General features: G+C 39.4%; 3 protein-coding genes across 3 annotated transcripts; all 3 read left to right on the top strand.

The window, feature by feature from the left end:
* Positions 1-1,403: 1,403 nt before the first annotated feature.
* On the top strand, positions 1,404-2,950 carry LOC311262158 (gamma-crystallin M2-like; the record flags this gene model as incomplete). The annotated part of the gene is made up of 3 exons (XM_084361388.1): positions 1,404-1,412; positions 1,603-1,845; positions 2,356-2,950. The coding sequence occupies 3 exons, from the start codon at positions 1,404-1,406 to the stop codon at positions 2,629-2,631; spliced, it is 528 nt and encodes a 175-aa protein (XP_084217514.1). The 3' UTR covers positions 2,632-2,950.
* A 1,976-nt stretch (positions 2,951-4,926) lies between these two features.
* Positions 4,927-5,715, top strand: LOC311262157 (gamma-crystallin-2-like; the record flags this gene model as incomplete). Its single annotated transcript, XM_084361387.1, has 3 exons — positions 4,927-4,935; positions 5,123-5,359; positions 5,443-5,715. The coding sequence occupies 3 exons, from the start codon at positions 4,927-4,929 to the stop codon at positions 5,713-5,715; spliced, it is 519 nt and encodes a 172-aa protein (XP_084217513.1).
* Positions 5,716-7,703: 1,988 nt separating this feature from the next.
* Positions 7,704-9,933, top strand: LOC311262156 (gamma-crystallin B-like; the record flags this gene model as incomplete). Its single annotated transcript, XM_084361386.1, has 3 exons — positions 7,704-7,721; positions 8,003-8,245; positions 9,661-9,933. 3 exons carry the CDS (start codon positions 7,704-7,706, stop codon positions 9,931-9,933), a joined length of 534 nt encoding a protein of 177 aa, XP_084217512.1.
* Positions 9,934-14,453: the final 4,520 nt, after the last annotated feature.

The raw sequence follows: 14,453 nt of genomic DNA, 5'->3' as shown, positions 1-14,453 counted from the left end.
TACCAGGACCCAGAATCATTAACTTCTTACTGTGACATGTCAAAGTGTTTTCAGTGACGGGGACAAATTGTTTTGCACATTATGTATGCGTTCATTTGAACTAGCAGTTTAAAAGTCTAGTTTGAGGATCTTACAGGAAGGTCAGTGTCAGTGTTTGGTTGATGCTGGCAGTAGTGATGTTGGGCTGTGTGTTGCACCAGGACTTTACAGCCTTGTTTCATCTTGACATTGATCGCTGTGGGGCTGTTTAATTTAGCATAATACTAAGATCAGCTTTGAAAACATATGTATAAAAAGCTGTATTCATTACACTTAAAGAGAATATAACTGTGCTGTATTAAAACCCTTTGCCATGTGCCTTACTGTAAAACCTTGCTTTTGAGATAGTTACAGAACTGGACCAAACCCAGTCACAGTTAACTGGATCTAATTAAATAACAACACAGATACAGTTGTAGCACCATTGAGAGAAGGTTATGGATTCATACCATTTCACCACAATATCCTGGGTTCAGATAAGCATGAGTAAATTAGCAAGCAAATGTCCATAGAAAGATCTTTTCTCAAATAGACTTTTCTCAGTTTAGACTTTTAGACATGACAAACACAGGTGTATCTCATAACATTAATCCTGGCTGCCATCATTGAAGTTATTAGTTCCAGTTGTACTTTCCCTCCTATGACAAATCTGAATGTCTTCTGTGAGTTCATCTCTGAGGATGTGGCACTGCAGCTTGGACTTTCATTATGTTCAATATGATTCCTTATTTCATTAAGACCTTAGGGTGTCCTCCACAATGTGGCATAGCATTGACATTTCCAATAGATATGGATGAGCTGAAAAGACAAGTTAAGTCCAGTGTTACACACTTGGTTGTTTAAGTTCTGTCTGTAATATTTTGACTTAATGGTCCACTGCATAACATAGAACAATGGTGCATGTTTCAGTGTTTAATGTTCAATGATCCAAGGTTCCAACCATTGTCCAAGGCCGCGTCGCCCCTCGCCAACATGATGATATTCTGTAATCTCATCTTGAAAAAAACCAAAATGAAGACAAGTCACCAAATAATTTCCTCTACCACAAAAATAGTTGACGATAGAGATTAAGTAACAAACAAATAATCCTTCAATACGTCTGAACCTGATGAAAACAATACACAGGATTATCAATAAGTATGGCTGTTGGCTTTTATAAGTTTTATATGTCAGTTTTGGCAATTCTTTGGTATGAGGCCATCACATCTGGACAAAGGGAAATCAAACTTGACCAAACCATTTTGCTGATATGCAAATCAGGCTAATTTAGATGACAATAGCTTTCCCTCGTCTGCACATTCTGCATTTCGATATAAACCTCAACACAGCTGCAGCTGGGTGGGAGGCAAGCAATATCAGTAACAATGGGGAAGGTAAGGAGCAAATGTCATTTTCCAAAGGGTTTCAAGATTGTTCGGTCAGTGGATCTAGTGCATGTGAACTGTCTCTATCTAGTTTGTTGTCATTTAAATGACAGCAGGGCTTAACAATATGCTGTTTTTGTATCTGTTACTATGTAGGGAAGATATTTTACCAGGATGTGTCCTGTTTTCTTCCATCCAGATTGTTTTCTTCGAGGATAAGAACTTCCAAGGCCAAAGCTATGAGTGCAGCGCTGACTGCGCTGACCTGCGCACTTTCTTCAGTCGCTGCAACTCCATTAAGGTGGAAAGTGGCTGCTGGGTGCTGTACGAGCGTCCCAATTACACGGGCTACCAGTATATCCTGAGCCCCGGGGACTACCCTGATCACCAAAAGTGGAATGGATTCAATGATAGCATCAAGTCATGTCGCTCTATCAAAAATGTAAGCTCAATCGATGCTTTTTAGAATAACCAAAAGATAGCAAAGTATTAAAAAAGTCATCCTTTAGTAAAGATTGTCTTATTTGTTTCATAATACTATTCTTAATGCACCAGTTTCATTAAACTGGGATAAGCTTACTACATCAAGCTATAGATTAAGACAAACATTATAAAGTAACATATGGGTAGTTAGGGACACAACATCAGTTGTTTTACATTTGTGGGTTAATTTTTGCAGGAGAGTGCCCAGCTCCTGTGAAATACCACAGAGTGCACCAACCAAGCAATAATCAGTCAAAGGCCAACAGACAAAAAGGAGAGATAAAAGGCTCATGATTTGGCAGGAGGATGCACATCAGTTATTGAAGGAAGCTAGGAAAACTGCCAACAAACCCATTTGTAGATGTGAACTCAAAGTAAATGAAAACACAAAAATAAGTTGAATGCTAAATGATTTAGATACTAAAAACTAACATAATTTCATCAACTTTAATTCTCAAAATCTTTTAAGGTATATGGAAAGTCCTGGAAGATCCGATTCTACGACAAGCAGGATTTCGGAGGCCAAGCGGCCGAGTGTTTTGAGGATTGCCCGTCGGTTTACGAGGCTCTCAAGTTCCAGGAGTTCCACTCCTGTGTGGTGATGGATGGTGCATGGGTCCTCTACGAGCAGCCCAACTACCACGGACACCAGTACTTCCTGGAACGTGGCGAGTACCCCAACTATACAGACTGGGGCGCCACCTCCCCTGCTGTGGGGTCTTTCCGCATGATCAAAGAGCTCTAGAACAGCAGCGGCCATGCAGGGTTCTGCAGCCTCTAAAAGAGTCATTTGAATGCTAAGGCCACCAAAGTTCTAGAGTCCAAAGAAAATCAATCTTCAGAACCCAGAGTTCTATGATATGAGTTCTAGAATCCCTTCAGGGTTCCAAAGCTCTAACCCAATTGAAATTATTCCAAAAGTTCAGAGTTCCAGAGTCCTAATAACACTGAAGTTCCAGAATCCTTAGGTTGTTCCTCAACCCCTCTGGAAGTTCAGAGTTCCAAAAGGTTTATTTTCGAGAAAGGCTTTATCCTCCTGCCAGCTTTTTCCATTTGGACGTCTGTCTCCCCAGAACCCTGTGTTGCACACACATGAATAAAGGTCTTCCTTAATGAAAACAGTGCTGTCTGAATTGTTTTTAATGACTTACGTGACACCTCAATGACTTATAGTTTTGTCCTCTAGTGTCTAACCAAGGCAAGTCAAGGTTATTCTTTTCACAATATTCAGACACAAGGCAACTCAAAGTGCTTTAGAGAGGCATAGAGATGCATACATTAAAAACAAGACGCTACATCTCAAGACCGACTGGTGTGAGATCCTGCCAAACATTAGCAGATACTGGTCTTCTATAACAAGACACAAAACAATGTGACAAGTGCAAGATAACTGATAACTATATACATTCAACACTAACTTATTGCCTGGTAGTGAGCCACAAAGATGTCTACACCTGATTTGAAATGTAGGAAGACTTCACAATGTCATAATTTCAGACCAAAAATCATGTTCATGTTTAAAGCTTTAAGTCATGCACAACAGAAACTTGTATACGTCTTATATCTGTGTCAGTAAAAAAGACCTGCCAATTTAACACACAATGAAGTAAAATTGAGTTAAGAAATATACTTAATTTAATGCTTTATTTTAATAAGAAAATAGTGACTCAGTAGCTATAAAAACAGAAATACAGAAAAACATGAGGTTGTCTCCAACACTTGTTGAATTAGTAGATGAAGATAAATGAAGTTTTATGCACAACTTGAATGATTGCTTGATATAACCAGTCATAACCACCTGATGGTAACACTGTTTGTGATACTATTTGCCCTTTATTCTTAATGAATATGGTATAAAATAGTCATTTGCCCTTTTACCCCTTTGATTTTGAGAGTGAATCATATTCCATTAATATGGGCTGCTTAAGGATGTCAAAATAAATTTGTGGTCTGTTTAACTGTGAGTAAGGATTGATGTTCAACATCAGAACAATATCAGCAGAACAATATTTACAGTGCAAATATTTTCATGACTAATCACTTTCTAAATTTTGGCATTTGACATTATTGATAGACGCATATCTGTTTGTTTATTTTAATTATATTAGGACATGAAAAGCATAGCAATTATATACATCCAGATAACACATGGACATCCCTCCTCTTATTCTTTTCCATGTGTTTCCTCTATATTGTAAATTATCTAAAAAGCACACATTTATTTTATTGTATTGGTCTCGAAATTATATATATATATTTGAATACCTCAATATCTTTTGCCACCAAAATTTGCAACATCTTACAAATTGTTGGTATGACTAAGTTAGTTACAGTGCAAATATTTCATGACTAATCACTTTCTAACTTTCTCCAGCGTGGTCAAAACTTAACTTAATAAAACCATAAACAGAAGAGTTAGAAATCCTGGTGCATATATGCCTTTGTGATAAATATAATGTGGAAAGCAGAAAAAGGACAGTTTCAGGTACACTTTTAAAAAAATAAAATAAGTCTGGTCAACTCTATCATCAGAACTATCATGATGGCCCCAAACTGCCTACAGACTTAAATGATTGTGCAAGACACATACAAACAATATTGCAGCAACATTAAAGAAATTATTTCAGGTTGTGCCAAATGCCAAATAATTTACAAAAAATATGTCTACAGAAACATTTTTTAAACCTCCAAGAAGTTCAATGCAACCCAAACTAAATGGCAAAAGCGAGTCTAATCCTAAACTTTATATTTTGTCCTTTGATAACTTTGTGTTACCAGAGTCATCAGTTTGCATAAAACTGCTTTACTCAAACACATGTTTTGCAACAGTTCAGATCAGTTAGGAGTGAGCTGTGACTGAGGTTTAGATACCTGGCACGGCTAAACAACCATTGTGTGTGGAAAGGCAATTCAGTGAGTAAGAACAATAAGCAGTAATAACTGTTAGATACACTGCTAACCATGCATTTGGTAGTATTGTCTCTGCCATGTATAAAGAGTACTGCGTTGGGTACAGAGTCCAGTGTTTTAAGTGCCACAAATGGAGAAGGTGAGTTTTAACAGTTTTCTAAATATGTCCTTATAGGTACGAGAGCTATTAAGTCTCTACATTGGGTGCAAGAAACACAGAAATGAGCTGTTTTATCAATGTATTATCAAATATGTACAAACACAGCTGCAGATAAACCTTATTTTGTTTCTGAGTCTATAATCCTGTTTCACTCCCTTCTTTCCAGATTCTCTTCTACGAGGAACGGGACTTCCAGGGAAAGTCCTACGAATGCAACTGTGACTCAGCTGACCTGCAACACTACATACGCAGATGCAACTCTTTCAAGGTAGAACGTGGCTGGTGGGTTCTGTATGAGTATAAGAACCATACGGGGCGCCAGATTCTCCTTGGTCCAGGGGAGTTCAGAGACATTGAGTCAGGCTTCGATTTCTTATTTGAATCCTGCAGAGTCGTCAAAAACGTAAGTCCCCAACAAAAAGAAACAAGAAAACACACACACTGTATTCCTCATGCATCAAACTGAACATGTTGGTTTGGTTTCAGGCCAAAGGACCGTACAAGCTGATGTTGTTCGACCTTCCGAACTTTAATGGAAAGTCTTTGGAGTTGACAGAAAACATGAAGTCCACCCAAGAGAAGTGGAACCGCCAGGAAGTCCAGTCCTGCAAGGTCCTCGAGGGCTCCTGGATTTTCTTCGAGGAACCCAACTACTGTGGGCGCTACTACCTGCTGGAGAAAGGGGAGTACAGATCCTCCTCTGAGTGGGGAGCAGCGAGAGCAAATGTGGGCTCCATCAAGAGAATCATGGAGCTGTGAAAGTCAACCAGTTGAAGTTTCTTGTACTGTAATATAATACAGTCAATAAATTCCTTTAACGCTAGTGTTTATTTGTGCCTGTGTGAAGTTTAATTCAACCATTTTCTTATTATAGAATATAATGTGAAGAGAAATGAATGATAAAATAATGCAACTAATTATTTATTTTGACAATACAGGTAGAGTACAGTATATCATACTTACTGTATGCACTGTTAACACTTACCTGAACATATCATGACAACTGGTTTTCAAGTACTAGTAAGAAAATGTACAATTAGTTTGCAGTTCATTGGGCACAACTGAGCTAAAAATATTAGTCTGACGAGTACAACAACATAGCAATTAATCCTTATATCCAAGTCATGATGTTCAACATTTGTTGAAACTCTTTCAGAGTAGTGTTAAGTCAGCTTCATGGCCATTTTGGAGGATGTAGTTTGTAACACTGTTGAACTGAATGCATATCCTGAGGAACGTTTCAAATATTTAGTCTACCCTCACATATATAAATGTTGTAATAATTGCAGGTCAGCGCAGTTGCCTGATCATTAGAGGCTCTTGTGTGGTCACAGTTCTTTTCACAGTGACAGTCAAAGAGTGCTTGTACAAATAAGTTGGTCTTTGTGCAACAAATAACTCATCCCAAAACAGACAGACAAACAAACAAATAAACAAACAAACTAACTAACTAACCAGCTAACTGAAAATGCCTGTAGACAATTTGTGGGCAACTGGCAGATTTCTGTCTCAACACAAACAATAAAGCACTTGACAACACTGCTTTGCTTTTCTTCATTCATTCATGTTCTCCTGTGAAGGGAAAAATTGCTCATGAAGGGCTAAATGAAGATTTGTTATAGTATTACAGTTAAAACACGGCTGCCCAAAGTGGAGCCAAAGTTGGCCTGCCATAAAGTTTGGTTTGGCCTGCCAGATGTTTTCTGGTAAATGATAATTAGTTTATGACATGAAAGTGCAATTAAGTATGATATAAAAGATGGTGTGGATGCTGTTTTTGTGTGGTAAAATGCTCTCTAGATGTACTGTATAAGGATTAATGATTATTTTTCACAACATGAGCACAGTGGGCAGGAAATCAGTCAGTTAAGGGAACTTAATATCCGAGTACCATTTTGCATCTTGACAATACAAAAGGTGTTTGTTTTTGGCCCTTGGCCCACCAGTAAGTATCAGCTTTGTTCCTCGAAGAGAAAAAGATTTGTGCCACAGCCAGAGCACTGCTGAGACTTGTGCATAGGGCTGCAATTTAGGATTATCTTTATTGTTCACAAATCTGACAGTTATTCTCTCAATTAATTGATTAATCCTCTGACCCAAAAATCATAGTACCAAAAATAACACATTCCAATTTCATCTCTCCTTTAACTTTCAGTCAGCTAGGGCAGCTTCCAGTCATTGCAGTAATGAGTCATGCAGTTCGGTGGCTGTAAACACGTTCAGCCATTGATATAAATATAGAATAGAATGAGCCTTCATCCACCAGGTCTTTCACAGCTCGTCTGACAGCAGTCAGCTGACTGTGTGCTCTGGTGTGGATGTGGCCAGCGGGTGGAGCATGACAGTCTGAATACACCTGTAGCCTGCATCACAGACTGTACCTCAGCACTATGTGGCCACAAGCCAACTTTACCACATCAGCCTCAGTACCAGCTGCAGAGGAGACAGTTTAATCGGATCAATAAATTGCTTCTGGAATCAGGCTTTGACAGATCCAAAGGTCAGCCGTTGCAATAGTGAGTAAACACTGTATAAAGCCAAGCATTTTTAAAACAATTGCAGCATCAGCCATTGTGCAGATATAAATGCTGAGGCAATTAAAATGACAATGATGGTCCTGGCAGTGCATTTCACTGTGCCCACATACACTGTATATATAAATCTGGAGCAGGCCTGTGGGCAATATTGTCTATGTGAAAGGTGGGATTAACAAACAGTTATCAAGTTAGTTAGTGTGAGGCCCAAACATGGACCATGTGGGAAAGGTAGGCACACGAGCAGATAATGCTTGTGACCAACATGTCTGTATTATTTGGTTTGTTAGAAGAGGTCTGTCTCCAGCGACACTTGTAGTGGAAATACATGTTAATGTGAACTGTGTTGCTGTTTGATGCACGTTTGCATGTTAGATCACTGTTATTTACCGAGCAATGAGATGGATGTTGGATGTCATACTTTTCTTGTCTGTGCTCAGAGCTGGGGTAGATAAAAACAATACGCTATAGTGGTTTAGAATATCCACTGAACACCCACTGTCCTCTCCCAGATCGTGTTCTATGAAGACAAAAACTTCCAAGGTCGCTATTATGAGTGTCACAGTGACTGTCCCGAGCTCAACACCCACTTCAGCCGCTGCAACTCTATTCGTGTGGAGAGCGGGACCTGGGTGCTGTATGAGAGGCCCAACTACATGGGCTACCAGTACATATTGACCCAGGGGGAGTATCCTGATTACCAGCACTGGATGGGCTACAATGACAGCATCAGGTCCTGCAGGGTCGTACGAAACGTGAGTTCCTTCAGAAAACATATGAGAAGCCTTAAGTGATAGCATGTAGGATTTACTGGAATGAACCAATATGTTGATGAATCTCACTATAAATAACTCTGGCATCCATTTTGTCAGTCTCTGACCATTTTCAGATTCGCAAAGGTTTGGTCTTTCCAAATTCACCAGTGTGTTTAACCAGTGTGTTGATATTTCAAGCCTGTCTCCTGGAAATTCACATAATGTGCTACGAATTTGCAACCGCAAATACATTTTTGGGGAAACATAGCGTGTACCCGATTACGTTTTTCTCAATATAATAAGGAAACTGTGTTAATTCAAGAATTTAACAAGTGACAAAACATTGATTGTGTATGTAGTATGTGTTTTCCAACAATATTCACCTATCAACAAAAACATTTTTATGTTTTTATGTTTATGTTTAGGCATCCAACATTTGCTTCAGGTTAGGGAAATAAAGTTATGGAATGTAACTAAGTACATTTACTCAAATACTGTAACTAAGTACAGTATTGAGGTACTTGTACTTGATCATTTCCATTTTCTGCTGCTTTATAGTTCTGCTTCACTACATTTTGAAGGCAAATATTGTACTTTTTACTCAACTACATTTATTCAGTAACTTCAGGCAGTACTTACTTTGCAGATTGCATGCTGCTTCAAGGTAGTACTTTAGGAGTTATACTCAAGAACTATTTTGTATGGATGACTTTCACTTTTACCAAAGAAATATTTTAACACAATATTTTAAATTTTACTCAAAGAATGATTTTTAGGTATTTTTTACAACGCATATATACACAATTTCTTTATTAACATTTAAATGAAACCGTTTACTTCCCTTAATCTTAACCAAAGTGTTTCTGCTGGCTAGACTTAACCACACAGGACTCAGGATGTAAACCCCAGTAAACAGAATTCAGGTCAGTCTTTGAAAACTGTGATATATTCAGCTTCAACATGGATGCCAGCCAACGTGCCTAGTTCAAAGTAATTAAACCCAAACTTAATAGATAAAGTGTTATGTTGTTGATGTACACTATTTTTTTTCTCTCACATGAGCAACTCTGCATTCATGCAACTGTCCTGTCAGGTCATGTGAGTGCTTGTGTCCGCCATGATGTGAACATGGTATACAACCCTTTTCTTTGTACTGTGAGTCCAACTATCTACCCCACCACCTGCCACATGCAACATGAGGGAGGTGGTTCTTTTCAAGATGTAATGTTTAATCAAAATAGATTGAAAAAAGGAGAAATTCAGAACCTTATCTTGTTTTCAGTTGCAAAAAAAAAATCAACAATTTACCAAACATATACAAAGCATATTGTATATTTTCTCAGATTTTTGTTCTCTTAGCTGCTGGGTCACTCCTTGTGCAGAGATTAACAGACTTCCTGCTCCTTGTCTTTCAGCCTTCTAGTGTGTCCAGGGTTCGTGTGTTCGAGCGTCCTGACTTTGGCGGTCAGATGTTGGAGTGCACTGAAGATCTGAGCAACCTGCCTGACCGCTGGAACCTCCGAGAGGTTCACTCTGTCCAGGTGCCGGAGGGTGCCTGGGTCTTCTACGAGCTCCCCAACTACCGCGGGCGCCAGTACCTGCTGGAGAGGGGAGAGTACCGCCGCTTCACAGAGTGGGCAGCCGTCAACCCCAGTGTGGGCTCTTTCCGTCACGTCCCCAGCTATTAGATTGTCTGTCTTTTAGTTCATGTTTGACATAACTGTTGTTTGGAAATTTAATAAAAAAGGATTGTGCTCAGTGTGCTCATCCATGTTCTGTTTTGTATATTGAAAGAAATTCTGATTTATTCAACATAAAGTCTGAAGCTCTCCCAGTTCGATAACTTTCACATATCCAACATTGGAGCCTTCTTGGCTTTTGTAAAATGAAAAATAAAATTATATGACAAAATATCAGATAAAAGTAGAATACATAATATACTGTTCATGTGAAGAATGTGGAATCTGGAGGACGACTGAGCAGAGCCACATGACCTCCTCCCTCCCAGTGGCACAAAGGGAACAGCACAAAACAAACTTACCTCACAACAAGCTGAGGTAGAAGCATGTTGTGCAGATAAGTCTCTCAACTCAGCATTAACGAGAGGCATTCTGGCAAAACAAACGGCAGCTTTCGTGTATGCAGATTTTGCCTTGGTCAATAATTAAATAAAGCAACACTAAGACCTCCCTAATATGCACGATAAAAGCAGTAACAGATTCCTTTAAGAGGGTACCTGAACATGTTGTTTCTGGACCTAAGAATCAGTGACCTCAATTAAAAATGTTGATTCACAACTGAAGCACTGTTCACCCACAGCACAGACACAGACCTCAGATACAGTTTTTACTCTTTTCTTATATGATTATACACCTGGAGCTTGTGAATAGGTTTTAAGTAATAAGTACTACTAGTAATTATAAAAATGGCACAGCTGTAACAAAAGAACATTTCAGCACATCACTCTTGTATTCAAGACGATGAAAAGAATACATCAAGCTTACATTTCTGTCCCTGCAGACCTGTTGTAGTGCTGCTGAGTGATTCTAAACTTTTACATACCAAGCTCCTCTCTGACACACAAAACATGGAAAGCACAAATCTTTTTCCAACCTGCTCAAAATCTGATACAACCACATTTTTTTTAAGCAGTAATGTTAATGCTACAGATATTGATACCTCATGCTGTCGTCTGAGAATACGAGACTAATTCTCTGAAGATGAAGCTCGTCGCAAAAATCCTACACAGTGTCCACCATTTCAGCTTTATTAAATAAGATGACAATAATCCCTAAAATCATCATTTGTTGGTGTTGTCAGGGGGAATTACCTTTATTCAAACAAACTAATTTAGTGGCTTTCACTTCTCTTGTAACTAGACGCCTGGTTAGACGTGGAAGCAAGAATCACCACCATCACATATTCAGTGGGTTACAGATTTTATGAAGTTTCCAACTGGATGAAATAAAGTATATTCTAACAGGTTCAGCTGACCAGCTGGCAACCATTTTTATGTGATGAAGACACACTAAAACTACACTCAGTCTATTTAATTTATTATTTATCAGTTTATTTGACTGGCCTAATACATGTCGGTTTTGGGAATATATATGAATGAAATAATATGCCACAAAAATAAAGTAAAAGTAATATGCTTCCAAAATGAGTGAGTAAGCCTTTAGTGAAGGTTTCTGTGATTCGTGAATGATTACAGTTTATTCATCTGGAAAACATGCACTAATCAAGTTAAGACTGTACAGAAGTTTTTTTTTTTTTATCAGTTTTTGTCTGCAAATCCATTTAAGCACAGAGTAAAAAGGTCTCAACATCAGATTAGTTGCATTGGAGTTTTGAGGTACCGAATACTTGATTTGAATACTGCGGTATCACTCTGAGGTGCATGAACACACTGTATATTGAGCATGTGTTGGCCCTCTTCTGCCTGGTCTACATTCTGTATGTATCCTGCTCCACTGTTCCTGACTGTCGGTATAGGTGGTCTTATGACACAGAGCTGACAGGAGTGCACGGCAGAGGTCACAGAGCTCAGCTAAACCTGCGGACAAAGAGGTGCAGCTTGCTGATGACTCAGTGGGATTTGCCAGTAAGAGCCTGCAGCATGCCAGCTGCTGTTAGTGCTGACGCTCAGCTCAGTGGAAAAACGCTGTGACCCCAACAACACAAAGGGAGTCCAGCCAGAACGTTCTCCCAGCTGCGGTTATTCACTTCTAAAGCCTCTTTGTTTACCACAAACCCTGATGCTGTCGGTGGGTGACAGGAGAGAGAAAATGAGGTGGTGTCAGAGGGGGCTGCTTCACAGTGAGCCAGTGTGCGCCCTCCTGTGGATGATGCTTGCAGCTGCAGTCCAAATAGTCTGTGTACTTTGGTCTGGGGCTTTTTTCATCATTTTGACTTAAAGTCTTTTAGGTTTACTTAACATAAATCATCTATAGTTACAGTAAACAGTTATACTTTAGACAACAGAGTTTCTCCAATGTCCTCATGCACAAAGCAGGGTCTATACTTTATGTCAAGGGACTTCACTGGCCTGCACAGAGCTCTGACCTCAACCCCACCAACTGCATTAAGCCAGACTTTATCATCCAACATAAATGTTGGACCTAACTAACGCTCTAATGTCTCAATAGGAGAATATCCCTGCAGCCAGGCTCATGAGGGACATTTTCACAGGAGCAGCAGTTATGGCAGCAGCTTCGTGATTATTTGTTATTGTTCAACAATCACATGACGCTGCAATGCTGTCCACATACTTTTGTCCATGCTGAAAAAGTGACAAAATCAAGAATACATACTTATTTTGCTCGATTTTGAGTGTCAACAGCCACTAATCTCCCACAATGCACTGCAAAACACAGAAATGAGGAATTTAACAATAAAAAAAATGAGAAAAATAATATCTTCTCCAGACATGTTTTTTAAGACATAAAAATACTCAGATTTGAATAATAATTTGTCTGTGAGATAAACATTTCAGAAAAAAATAACGAGTTCACAAAATTAAGTGAAACAAAAATACCCCTTTAGAGCAGATTGTCCAAATTTTCCAAAGACCCAAGGCTTAAGTTTAGCATTAAGGTCAGGATTAAAGGAAAAGTTCACCCAAGGATGAGAATTTAGTCTTTATCTTCTCCCAATGCTGATGGAAAGGTTTTCTAATCATTAAAAGTATTTTCATAATCTAAAACCAGATTTCTTAATTCATGCCTGTAGGAATTAGCTAATGTTTTGTCTTTCAATCCATAGTACCAACTGTGCCCTGTGATTTTTGTGAATCTTTGTAATCTGCACTGACAAAAACCTCCTTGAATGTTACAGTCCTAAAACATTTCTGCTGCAGGACGTCTTCCCCTGAGCCCCACGTTTCCTCCCGCTCAGTTATTTATAACTAGTGTGGATATGATTTGTCTGAGCAGCTGAGAGGAAATATGTTAATCCCAGGAATGTAGTTTCTGGCTGCAAGAGTTACCTTGTATGGCAACAAGGGATAGATGGGAGAAGAGAGATGGATGTTATAGAGTGAGAGGGAGGAGAGATAGGAACATAGTGACAAGGCTGATGGGCAGAAACAAAGTCAAATAAAATAACAAAATCTTCTGCAGGGTTATGAATAGATTTTAATAAATATATTTTTTTAATTGACCAAAACCACTCAGACAGCTAAAGCTGAAGAAACACCGATGACGGGAACAGCTTAGTCCTGCAGAGTTATTATGATGAGTAAAACCCATCATGACGTATGCAGTTTTCCTAAGAAAAATGTCTCGCAGTAATACTCCTAATGGATTGCTCAATAAATGATGATTGCTGATCCACCGCAGGCAGCTGATGAAAGGCTGTGAAATGACACCCCGGCCTGTTTGAAGCACACAGTTTCACCTGAAGCTGATTCAGGATGACAGCAACCACGAGCAGCACTACAGCTGCATGTAAGGGTCTTTGATCTGCACTAGAATGACATGCTAATATTAATGTAGGAACTCTGTATGTGGTCAGAGAAACTCACCTGAGGCCGTAAAGCTATAATCCAGGGAAGCTGAGCCAGTGTTTACATTCTCTTCCTCTTCGGATCTATTGAATGTGGCCAAATGATGCTTTGAAAACATCCTGGATCATTTCCTTGTGGACAAAGAAATCTAACATTATGGTTTGTAGACAGTGTTGAAGTATGCGTGTTACAAAGAGAGGCACAGTGAGAAGAGATTTCTTAAGTAAAAATCATAAAACATCAACAGTTCAAACTTCTGTCGTGGTTATGCTGCCAGCATACTCCATCAGAACTCTACAAGCGTATGCAGACTGTTGTTATCAGCCTGCCAGCGGGTGCCTATCTCAGGTGGCATTTCCTCCACTGCTATCTGCGTGTTACTGTTTTTAGTCTGTCACTACAGGAAACAACAAGAACCTCCAAGTTAGCAACCTACATGCTGAAATGGCAAGTTAAGTACCAACGTACTACTGTACCTACGACATACTCAGTCAGTATATGACCCGCAGTACTGATCCGCAAGGCCAGTGATGTTGTGGGAGTGGGGCTGGACTCTCTGAGGGTGGTGTCAGAGAGGAGGATGCTGTCCAAATTGCATGGCATCTTGGACAATGGCTTCCATCCACTCCATGACGTGGTGGACAGCCACAGGAGTACATTCAGCACCAGACTGATCCCACCAAGACGCACCACAGAGCGCCA

This window comes from Pagrus pagrus (genome assembly GCF_965226575.1).
Source record: "Pagrus pagrus genome assembly, chromosome: 9".
NCBI classification, from domain to species: Eukaryota; Metazoa; Chordata; class Actinopteri; order Spariformes; family Sparidae; genus Pagrus; species Pagrus pagrus.
The sequence above is the reverse complement of the archived record's forward strand: the minus strand, read 5'-3'. Positions and strand labels throughout refer to the sequence as shown.